Consider the following 12,275-nt stretch of genomic DNA (forward strand, 5'->3'; position numbering starts at 1 on the left):
TGAAACACAGGTGGTTACTTTTTAAAAAAATATATTTATACAAATTTTCAACAAACGCCATCCTCCCCCAACAAGAAAAAAGAGGCAAAAACACAACAAGCAGAAATTATACATTGGATTTCCCCCATATACAATAACCCCCCCATATAACATTTAAAAGCACAAAATAGGGGGAAAAACCCACCTTCACCCAAACGCCACCCCAAAAGAACCCCCCCCACCCCTGGGCTGCTGCTGTTGACCTCCTCCTAACGCTCCGCGAGATAGTCTAGGAACGGTTGCCACCGCCTGGAGAACCCCTGCACAGACCCTCGCAAGGCAAACTTTATCCTCTCCAGCTTAATGAACCCTGCCATGTCATTGATCCAAGCTTCCACACTCGGGTGCTTCGCATCTTTCCATAGTAGCAAAATTCTCCGCCGGGCTACCAGGGACGCAAAAGCCAGAATACCGGCCTCTTTCGCCTCCTGCACTCCCGGCTCGTCCGATACCCCAAATAATGCCAATCCCCAGCTCGTCTTGACCCGTGCGTCACCACCTTGGACATAGTCCTCGCAACACCCCTCCAAAACCCATCCAGCGCCGGGCACGACCAGAACATATGGACGTGATTTGTTGGGCTCCCCGAGCACCTCCCACATCTGTCCTCCACCCCAAAGAACCTACTCAAACTCGCCCCTGTCATATGCACTCTGTGAGTAACTTTGAACTGTATTAGGCTGAGCCTGGCGCAAGAGAAGGAAGAATTAACCCTACTCAGGGCATCAGTCCAAAGACCCTCATCTATCTCCTCCCCAAGCTCCTCCTCCCACTTGCCCTTTAACTCCTCCACCGAGGCCTCCTCCTCTTCCTTCAGCTCCTGGTAAATCGCCGAAACCTTGCCTTCGCCAACCCATACACCCGAAATCACCCTGTCCTGAATCCCACGTGCCGGAAGCAGCGGGAATTCCCTCACCTGCCGCTTCACAAACGCCCTCACTTGCATGTACCTGAAAGCGTTTCCCGGAGGTAGCCCAAACTTCTCCTCCAGCGCCCCTAGGCTCGCAAACGTCCCATCGATGAACAGGTCCCCCATTCTTCTAATCCCTGCCCGATGCCAGCTCCGATACCCCCATCCATCCTTCCCGGGACGAACCGATGATTCTTCCGAATCGGTTACCAAACCGAGGCTCCACCTCGCCCCTGTGTCGCCTCCACTGCCCCCAGATCTTCAACGTCGCCGCCACCACCGGACTCGTGGTGTACCTTGTCGGCGAGAGCGGCAGCGGTGCCGTCACCAGCGCCCTCAGGCTCGTGCCCACACAGGACGCCATCTCTAGCCTCTTCCACGCTGCCCCCTCTCCCTCCATTACCCACTTACGGATCATCACCACATTGGCAGCCCAATAATAGCCACACAAATTCGGCAGCGCCAGCCCCCACCCCCCCCCGTCCCTGCTCCAGAAACACTCTCTTCACCCTCGGGGTCTTATCCGCCCACACAAATCCCATGATGCTCCTGCTTACCCGTTTGAAAAAGGCCTTGGGGATCATAGTGGGAAGGCACTGGAACACAAAGAGGAACCTCGGGAGGCCTGTCATTTTGACCGACTGCACCCTACCCGCTAGTGAGAGTGGCAGCATATCCCATCTTTTAAAATCCTCCTCCATTTGCTCCACCAACCGCGTCTAATTGAGCTTGTGCAGGGCCCCCCAGCTCCTAGCTACTTGGATCCCTAGGTACCGAAAGCTCCTTTCCGCCCTCTTCAGCGGTAGCTCGTCTATCCCCCTTCCCTGGTCCCCTGAATGCCCCACAAAGAGCTCACTCTTCCCTACGTTGAGTTTATACCCCGAAAAGTCCCCAAACTCCCTCAGGATCCGCATGACCTCCGCCATCCCCTCCACTGGATCCGCAACATACAACAACAGGTCATCGGCATACAACGACACCCGGAGTTCCCTCCCCACCCCGACCAGTCTCCTCCATTTCCTGGACTCCCTCAGTGCCATGGCCAGCGGCTCAATTGCCAGTGCAAACAACAAGGGGGATAGGGTGCACCCCTGCCTCGTCCCCCGGTACAGCCAAAAGTACTGCGACCTCCGCCGGTTCGTGGCCACACTCGCCACCGGGGCTTTATATAGCAGCCTGACCCAACTGATGAACCCCTCCCCGAACCCAAACCTCCGCAACACTTCCCAAAGATACTCCCACTCCACCCGATCAAAGGCCTTCTCCGCATCCATAGCTGCCACTACCTCCGCTTCTCCCTCCACCGAGGGCATCATAATCACATTGAGGAGCCTCCGCACATTTGTATTTAGCTGCCTACCCTTCACAAATCCCGCCTGGTCCTCATGAATCACCCCCGGGACACAGTCCTCAATTCTCGTAGCCAGCACCTTCGCCAGCAACTTAGAGTCAACATTGAGGAGGAGCGAGATCGGTCTATACGATCCACATTGCAATGGATCCTTGTCCCGCTTCAAGATCAAAGAAATCAGCGCCCTGGACATTGTCGGGGGCAAGGTCCCCCCTCCTTCGCCTTATTATAAGTCCTCAACAGCAACGGGCCCAGCAGGTCCACGTATTTCCTGTAAAATTCAACCGGGAACCCATCCGGCCCCGGGGCCTTCCCCGCCTGCATGCTCCCCATCCTTTAACCAGCTCCTCCAGCCCAATCGGCACCCCCAAACCAGCCACCTCCTCCTCCTCCACCCTCGAGAACCTCAGCTGATCCAGGAATCGTCGCATCCCCTCCTCCCAGCTGGGGGCTCAGACCTGTACAGATCTCCATAGAAGTTCCTAAATACCTCGTTTATTCTCACTGCACTCCGCACCGTATTCCCCCCTCTATCCTTGACTCCACCAATCTCCCTCGCTGCCTCACTCTTACGAAGCTGATGTGCCAGCATCCGACTCACCTTCTCCCCATACTCATACGCCGCCCCCTGCGGTTTCCTCCACTGTGCCTCTGCTTTCCCCGTGGTCAACAGGTCGAATTCCGTCTGGAGGTTCCGTTGCTCCCTAAGTAGCCCCTCGGGGGCCTCTGCATACCTCCTGTCCACCCTTAAAATCTCCCCCACCAACCTCTCCATCTCCCTCCCCTCTCTCGTCTCCCTGTGGGCCCTAATGGAGATTAGCTCTCCCCTGACCACCGCCTTCAACGCCTCCCAAACTACCCCCACCTGCACCTCCCCGTTGTCGTTGGCCTCCAAGTATCTTTCAATACACCCCCGCACACCCTCATCCGCCAACAGTCCCACATCTAGGCGCCACAGCGGGCGCTGTCCCTCTCCTCCCCCAACTCCAGCTCCACTCAATACGGGGCGTGGTCAGAAATGGCTATGGCCGAATATTCCGTTTCCTCCACTTTTGGGATTAGCGCCCTACTCAAAATGAAAAAGTCTATCCGGGAGTAGGCTCTATGGACGTGGGAAAAGAAGGAAAATTCCCTGGCCTGTCGCCTGGTAAACCTCCATGGATCCACTCCCCCCATCTGGTCCATAAACCCCCTAAGCACCTTGGCCGCAGCCGGCCTCTGAACCGTCCTGGACCTAGAACGGTCCAGTGCTGGGTCCAGCACCGTGTTGAAGTCCCCCTCCCATTATCAAGCTTCCTACCTCCAGATCCGGAATCCGACCCAGCATGCGTTTCATAAATCCGGCATCATCCCAATTCGGGGCATATAGGTTAACCAGTACCACCCGTACCCCCTGCAACCTACCACTCACCATCACATATCGACCTCCATTATCCACTACAATATTCAGTGCCTCGAACGACACCCGCTTCCCCACCAGTATTGCAACCCCTCTGTTCTTCGCATCCAGCCCTGACTGAAAGACCTGCCCTGCCCATCCCTTTCTCAGCCTAACCAGATCTGCCACCTTCAGATGTGTCTCCTGGAGCATAACCACGTCTGCCTTCAGTCCCTTTAAGTGCGCGAACACCCGGGCCCTCTTGACCGGCCCGTTCAGGCCCCTCACACTCCAAGTTATCAGCCGGATCGGGGGGGGGCTCCCCCCCACCCCGCCGACTAGCCATCTCCTTTTCTAGGCCAGCCACGTGCCCGCACCTCCCGCACCCTCCAGTCCCCCAGGCGGCGGACTCCCGCCCCGACTACCCCTCTCCTACTTCCAGCTCCCCTTTGGCCAATGCAGCAGCATCCCATTTCCCCTCCCCCCCTACCCCCCGCTAGATCCTCATCTAGCCATTTTGCTCCCCCCAAGGCACTCCCGTACGTCAGCTGACTCCTGCTGACCCCGGCCTCTCCTGCCATTCCATTGACCCCCCAGTGTGAGAATCTCCCCATCCCTTGGCAGTCAGTGTGCGCTCTTCTCCAGCACCGCCCTCCCCCCCCCCCCAAAAAAAACAAAAAGAACATTCCCCAAACACAGTAAATATCCCCCCACGACAAACCCTCAGTTTGAGTCCAACTTTTCAGTCTGGATAAAGTTCCATGCCTCATCAGACATTTTAAAATAGTGGTGCCGATCTTGGAACGTGACCCACAATCGTGCTGGCTGCAGCATCCCAAACTTCACCCACTTCCGATGGAGCACCGCCTTTGCCCGGTTAAAACCAGCCCTCTTCTTAGCCACCTCCGCACTCCAGTCCTGGTAAATTCGGATCTCCGTGTTCTCCCACCTGCTGCTCCGTTCTTTTTTGGCCCATCTCAGGACACACTCTCTGTCCATAAAGCGGTGGAACCTCACCACTACAGCCCTTTGCGGCTGTTGGCTTTGGGTCTCCTTGCCAGGACCCGATGAGCCCCATCCAGCTCCAGGGGCCTCGGGAAAGCTCCCGCGCCCATCAGCGAATTGAGCATCGTGCTCATATATGCCCCAGCATCGGGCCCCTCCATTCCTTCAGAGAGACCCAGAATCAGAAGATTCTTCCTCCTCGACCTATTCTCCATGTCCTCAAATTTTTCCGCCCACCTCTTGTGCAGCGCCCCGTGCGCCTCCACCTTCACCGCCAGGCCCAAGATCTCGTCCTCGTTCTCCAAGGCTTTTTGCCGCACCTCCCAGATCGCCGCCCCTTGGGCCTTCTGGGGTTCCACAAGCTTCTCAATCGCCGCCTTCATTGGCGCCAGCATTTCTGTCCTCAGCTCCTCGAAGCAGTGTTTAAGAAACTCCTGCTGTTCCTACGACCACTGCGCCCACGCTGCTTGGTCTCCACCCACCGCCATCTTGCTTTTCCTCCCTCGCACTTTCCGCTGCACCAGGATCACTTTTTTAACCGCTCCACTCCTGGTCCAATCCATATACTGTCGGGGGGACCTTGCTGTCACCTTCCCACACTGGAAGCCGTCGAACAATTGCCGTTGGGGCTCCTCTAAAGAGCCCAAAAGTCCGTTCCCGGCGGGAGCTGCCAAACGTGCGACCTACCTAGGCATAGCCGCAACCGGAAGTCCACAGGTGGATTCTACAGATTGACGGGCAGAGGTCGTTTAAATCCACTCTCTCAAATTGCGATTGGGAAAAGCAAATCGGAGTTGGCCAAGGAACGTGCCCGTCACCAGCACAGCTGTTTTCTACCCTCCATCACCGTGACCACAACTAAAGCAGTTTTTTTAGTACACATTCCACCTTGTGATATGCCTGCTGCCTGCTTATAGCTGAAGAAAGCGGCCTCAGTTCAATTCCAAACTCTTTTATTTGGCAGGATTGCTGGGGGAAGCAAACTGCGCACGTGCCAGCTTGCAACCTTAAAATGGCAGTTTTCCTTTGACATAAGCACCATCGACGTAGAAAATAGGAGCAGGAGGAGGCCATTCGGCCCTTCGAGCCTGCTGTGCCATTCATTATGATCATGGTTGATCAACCAACTCAATAACCTAATCCTGCTTTACCCCCCCCCCCCTCCCAAGGAGGGGGGTATTTTCGCAATTAATTGTGGCACTCAGTGCATTGAGCAACTCACTTCAAAAGGGTGCCGCACACACATTAGCTACCTTTCCATCAGCCCACCTTTCTTGCTGAGGGAACATGCAATGTCATGACTCGATTTTCCCGCCCTGTGAGTGAAGCTTCCAACAACGGTAAAAGTGAGGTAATACTTGCATTTATTGTGTCAGAATGCCTGCGCTTTGCACAATGAGCAATTTTATTTATTTATTAAAAATATTTTTATTCAACATTTTCCAGTTTTATACATAACAGCAAAACAGTAACAAACCACCCAGATTCCTTCCCCGCCAAACCAAAAGAACCCCTCCCCCTAACAACTAACGGTGACCAGCTCTTTAAAGTACAGAGTAAACAGCTGCCATCTTGGGTGGAACCCTTCAATTTGCCGATGAGCTATTTTAGGCAGTGACATTTAACGTGGCCGTGGTTCTGTACCAATACCTAAGGATTTGCTAGTCAGTATCTTCATCCTTGTGTGACTGTTGACTTGCAGTAAATTGTTCAAACTGAAGAGTACATCCATTGATGTGTAATATACTGTAATGTATAATTAACCAAATAATTGGGCCCCTTTAAGTGAAAGAGAAGCTTCACAGAATGATGCTGTTTGGTACGTTATGCAGTGGATGCCAGAAGCACATTAGTCACCTTCCCCACCCATCTTTCTCTTGTTGAAAGGCTCTTGTGATGTAGTTAAAGCCTCACAACTCTACTGTTGCCTTGAATTCCTTTAAACCAATGGCCAGAATCACAATTTAACTCTTGACTGTAGGATTCCGGTGTAAAACTTCAAATTTCCAGACAACAAAACCTGTTTGGAAATCTTTCTACCCTCGCCCTTTCCCTGGGCCCGAAGAATTTGACGGCCCCTTGAGTGGTGGGATCGCAGCTCCAGAATGGAAACCCCATTCGCCTCAGATATACCATCAATTATGACACGAGAGAGAGATCAAGTGAATGAAGGCTTTAATACGCAAAGAACTTAGCTAGCCAGAGACCTCAGTACAGACTGAGCACCACCCACTGGACGCAACATTATATACAGCCCCGGGGAGGCAGAGCCAGAGGCGTAGCCCACCGGGGTTCCAACCCTAGCCTTAAAGGCATATCACACCAAACCTTAAAGGCATATCACCTATCTGGTGAATATATTCACCACAGCCTCAGATGTCAGATACAGTGTGCTGGGGTGCGTGGCTCCCTCCACTGGGACAAACACATACTAACCCCACTGCCAGACGCAATCAGACCTCTTGGTTGGCTTCCTTACTGAAACTGCTATTTTATTGTGAAGTCATTCTCCGAATTGTGAGGAATTCTCGAGCATCCAAACCGCCCAATTGCAGCCAGTGTACAATTGATCAAACAAATTCCACCAAACGGACAAGCAAAAGGCGGAGAGGCAGAAGTGATAACTTGACCTTCTTCCCATTAGCTTTAAAAGACCTGGCATGCCCCGCCCCTTAGCTAAATGAGATGAGGGTCAAAAGGGCTTACAGCTATAAATGCTGGTACACTGACCAGACCCCCAAGATATACTGACTGTCAATATGAAATGGTATGTATGGAGAGGAAGAGGCAAGTGTATATCCAGTGAACTGGATTAGTGGACCACGCGCTGAATCACTGTGTTCTCACAGAGTTAACAGAGCTTGGAGATATGCTGCCGTCCACAGAAGGAAAGCAGTGTCTAGTCAAAGTGCTGCAACTATCTTGGTGTGGGACAGGCTTGCTGGACCAGCTGGTCTTTGTTTGCCTATCAAATTTGTCTGTTCGAAAGTATAGTTTTATCACGTGGTTCTTGATGGATGTAATCAGATTTTTCATCATTCTTCTTTTTCTCTCGTTCTTCAGGCGCAGCTTTCGTTCAACACGGACACACTGTGCTGAGTGTTTGAAATCCGGTGAAGATTTCCAACTCTGAAGACTGTGTACAGGACATTTAAGAACTTTGCATTATCCCAGTGCAAGACTAAAGGCAGTGCTCAGAAGGGTGTGGGGTTTTGGGGGGAGGGGTGTGGATTGATGGTGGCAGCGGTGGTGGAAATGGCCATCTGTATGGTCAATAGTTGCTTCGCGATGAAGCAATTCGGAGGAGGCGTTGAACCCGTTAACCAGCAGAGCACGTTGCTTCGATGGTGCGAGCGGGTTTGGTACCCATGCATTGCTTCTGGGTCATTTTGGCAAAGTAGATCTCCAATGAACATGAGTGTTGCATTTTATTTAATGCAGAGTTGTTTTATTTTGATGCATTGTTGGAAACATAGTGTATAATACATGTCTGCTTTGTATTGGAATATTTAAAAATTATTTTTAAGAAAAGTGTAGAAGTGAAAAGCAAATAATTAGGATCCTTATTTTCAATTACAAAAGCATTGTAAACACTCAGATATTTAATCCTTGAATATTGCAACAAATGCATGAAACTATTCAATGTATCCAGGGTCTATCAATGGCCGAAAATCTGTACAATGAAATCCAGGTTACAAATTAGGCCTAATCTTGCAAAATCTGAAGTGCCACACCATTTAATGTACACATAACAGTAACTCAAATTTAGCATGCTTAGAGCAAGCTTAAATTGCTATTCGTGTTTATTGTACAGTAAATTGGTGCATTATAGGGAAGAATCGATAGTTTGTTCAACAATGACAGTCCAGCTTTCAATAAATGTTTGGGTTTACGGTTTCGAATTAGGAGAGACGTGATCTTTTGAATTACTATTCAATGTGCAGTGTTCTAGAAATTCAAATTTGCTTGTATTTTTTCAAACTCTATTTCTAGAAAAGTACATACATACATAAGCACATTCTTACACCTTTGAGTCAACCCCAATGTGACTACTTACAAATAAGACACATCATGAGCATTTCTTTTAACTTACCCATGTGCTATGACTTAGAATTTCCAGACCAAAGAAGGGCAAACTAAAATCTTTCCCCACCGCCCTGGCACTGACATTGTCCTTACTTTTCTTCAACCTGTCGCCTTTCCTAGCAACCAGTGTGTCCTTCAGGTCTCTACTTAACGTATTTGGCCATCCTCTTTATATTAACACATTATTAAAATCAAATCAACCTGATTTATTCCACCTCGCAATGGTCACTCACACCAAAAGAGCACTGAATAAAAAGGGTCAATTCTGACAGCACAAACTATAAGGAACAGGATAATGTATGACGCTAGTTACTATTTTCCGAGGCTGCCTTCTATTAACTCAGTCTTCTTTGTCCTGAAGCAGCGATTTGCAAAATGGTTCTGGCAACCTTATATTGATTTTAATTTGTGGTCATTTATTCTTGATCTTGTAAATGTTCCAACGGGTATGTGTTTGCCACAGCCCAGGCACAGTACCTGCTAGACCGCAGTAAAACGCAGAGGTGTAACAGAAAATGAATAAAGAACCTTTTGGCTATAAAATAAAACCCTATTGAAGTATTTTAAATTTTATTGCACTCAAATTTCAATGCATCCCTCAGCAGCTAAAATGGATATAAATTTGTTTTTTAAACGAAACGATGCCATAACGTCTGGCACAAAATCAAAGGACACGCTGAGCCAAGTGATCGCATAGCCAAAGGAGAGCCAATCTTTCCAACTAAAGCAATGTCTCCCACCCCAAACATGAAGCGTGCATGTTGAAAAATCTGAGTGTTTACAATGAACTGCAGTACCGTACTGTGACTTCCCTTGATGGTGCTTTATTTAAAATAAGCATTGGCAACACAACAAAGGATCTAATTATAACCCTGAACTGCTGTTATTAGAGCTGGTTAGTCAGTACTAATGCCCCTGGTTATTTCAATTTATCAAAACAAAAGCATCAAGATTTAACTCGCATTTCAAATGGATGCCTTGAAAGCTTTTTTTTCTCCCCTTATAGTCCTGAAGCATTTCCCACGCCAATCCTAATATCAAAGTGACATTCACGTTGGCCACCAATTCTGATGAGATGCTGAGATGAAGTGACCTGAGGTGAATGTCTGCGTCCGCCTTCGATGCTTGACGGTCTGTCAGCCAGGTGGATGTGACTATATGGCTGAGCCTCCAATACGGTGGTGACCCTCGGGCACTGGCCACACCCAAGTACCTGAGACAGCCCAGAAACCCAAATGAGCCTCAGATTACTGCATCCCAGTCATTCCGTGGAACTGGGGAGTGACCTTTCTCTTTTCTTTTCAAACGTTGGTACTTTTCGTCAGTCAGAGCTTTGCAATTAAATGATGAAATTGCCGCTTGAGAGGAGAGGCGACGCTTTAAGTTGATTGTTATCTTGCGGTACATCTCCATGTCAAGCTGTGCAATGAAAATAAAGAATAATCAGTGAGGAATTTTTCTTTTGTATTAATAGAACTTAATCTGCATTTTTAATTCTGACATTAGAAGACAGACTTTTAAAAGGTTAATTGAAAGTGACCTGAAAATTTTGCTTTTCTCTATTCGCTCGTTCTTTTTTCTCCACCTCCCGCATTTTCATTTTCATTCGATTGACAATTTCTTCGTTAAGTGTGAACGAATTACGTTGCGTTGTTTTATTTTTAAAAAGTTGAACTGCTTGAACTCTGACATTGTATTGTGCCTTGCAGCCGTGTAATGTCACACCTCATGCCATGCACTTAAACACAAGGGACCTGAATGTTTGGAAGCCTGCAACTTGCCTGAGAAAAAGGTTCTCAAGAAAAACTTGGCAAAAATAAAAACATCAAGTCTGAGAAACATGGATTTCTGTAGGCTGCAAAGAAAAGAAAATCCAATATAAAACGAGACCCTTCAGCAGGAACCAGATCCAATAGTCACCCAAACTGAACTATTGACTTTCGCATCCTTACAGTTTTCTCTTGTGACATTCCCTTCCTGGTTCCTTTGTGAAATATTGATTAACAGGAGATGATGATGGGAGTTATTGAAGGGGACGGGGTAGAACCACTGAACCCAGAAGTGTGATACAGCAGAATTAAATTTATAGCTGGCTAAAGTATCCCGGGGCAGAACTGGTTATTACATTTCCACTGATACACCAACATACATCCCACTTAAGGAAATAAAGTATTTCCATCTTAATCTTAGAAATGGTCACAGTGGCATAAACAGACGTAACCATTAGGGACAGCTGGACTGTACAATATAAACCCTTCGCACAATTTTTAACTGAATTTTTAAGTTCAGTTGCCAATTGAATGATTTTTTTTTTAAACAAAGGAAACGGAAGGATTTCCCTTTTTTTTTTGTTCTCTATAATTGACCCTTTATCATGGGTCTTCCTGCATTGCCTCCAAAGTAGCAAAGCCATATAACTAACAAGCCACTCCAAAATGGGTGTCAATATATTTTTTTAATAAAGGATTGATAACAGTTGGTCTGTTTGGTCCCAGTCAGAAGATGGTGATGATACAAGCCGAGTACCATGAGCATCGCAAGGTAAAGTAATAATAGCACACAAACAATGCAACGGAATTAACAGTAGCGCTTAATGGCTATAACCCCCCCGCCCCCACATTGCTGGTCTGAGCAAATGCCCAATTCAAACTTTGGTACCATTCATATTGTGTCTCACCCCTCTTAATCTTTCAACAGTGGCAGGGCCCCCCAGGACTTTTCCCGAAATACAGCTCCCAGCTTCCCAAATAGAATTCTTTTCAAAAGCTTTTCATCAATTTTGCCCAGTGTCTCCCTCTTCTTCAGAATCTCGTGCATTCTTGTATGTTTTTGCAAAGTTTCCTGTGTCAGGCCTGCTGAGATGTGCTTTTAGACCATCGATTTATTTGTGTGTCAGTGGAATTGTCAACGTGCCTGTTGGTGAGAGCAGTGGACGTGTTAAGTAGTGTCATTTTTGCACATTCCTGTGTGTGTGTCTTGTCTTTTATGGGGTATTTCTGACTGTTGGGCTAGAAGCGCCTGCATTACTGTAATTTCTTCAGTTTGGGGCAATGACAGAATGGCCTGTATATTGCTAGCAAGAACAAAATAAATATTTGTTTTGTTGTATAAAACGTTTTCAGAGAGGCTTTGCCTTTTCATTTGGATTGTGAATATAAATTGGGAATGAGAAAAGGCCTATCACCTCATCAAATTCATCCCATCCGTTACACAATAGTGAACTTCCCCTGATATTTGACCAAGCTCTGTTGATCGCAGTTTAAAGAATCATAAGCTTCTTAAAAACAGAATTGAGCAGTACTGTATTTGCCACTGTGCTAAAACCGAAGGACCGACAAGGAGCCCCAACTGGGCTTTCATGAGGTTCTGTTAACCATCAACTGAAGCAGTAGAATTATACACTGTCACAATCAGTTATCTCATGGTCCAGTACATCCCTCACTCCTTGATTACCATCAAACCAAGCCAAGTGTCATTGCGCAGAGTGTAGGAGACTTCGCCAGGAT

The 12,275-nt window shown here is 48.3% G+C and overlaps 1 protein-coding gene across 3 annotated transcripts in view; it reads left to right on the forward strand.

The window, feature by feature from the left end:
• Positions 1-11,886, forward strand: part of abca2 (ATP-binding cassette, sub-family A (ABC1), member 2) — a 739,176-nt gene extending 727,290 nt beyond the window's left edge. For all 3 annotated transcript variants that reach the window (XM_072488215.1, XM_072488216.1, XM_072488217.1), the window contains one exon: positions 7,747-11,886. In XM_072488215.1, coding sequence (XP_072344316.1) covers positions 7,747-7,782 — 36 coding nt within the window. In that variant the 3' untranslated portion in view covers positions 7,783-11,886. The remainder of the gene's footprint in view (positions 1-7,746) is intronic.
• The last annotated feature ends 389 nt before the right edge of the window (positions 11,887-12,275 follow it).

This window comes from Scyliorhinus torazame, chromosome 22, assembly GCF_047496885.1.
Source record: "Scyliorhinus torazame isolate Kashiwa2021f chromosome 22, sScyTor2.1, whole genome shotgun sequence".
In the NCBI taxonomy this organism is placed as follows: domain Eukaryota; kingdom Metazoa; phylum Chordata; class Chondrichthyes; order Carcharhiniformes; family Scyliorhinidae; genus Scyliorhinus; species Scyliorhinus torazame.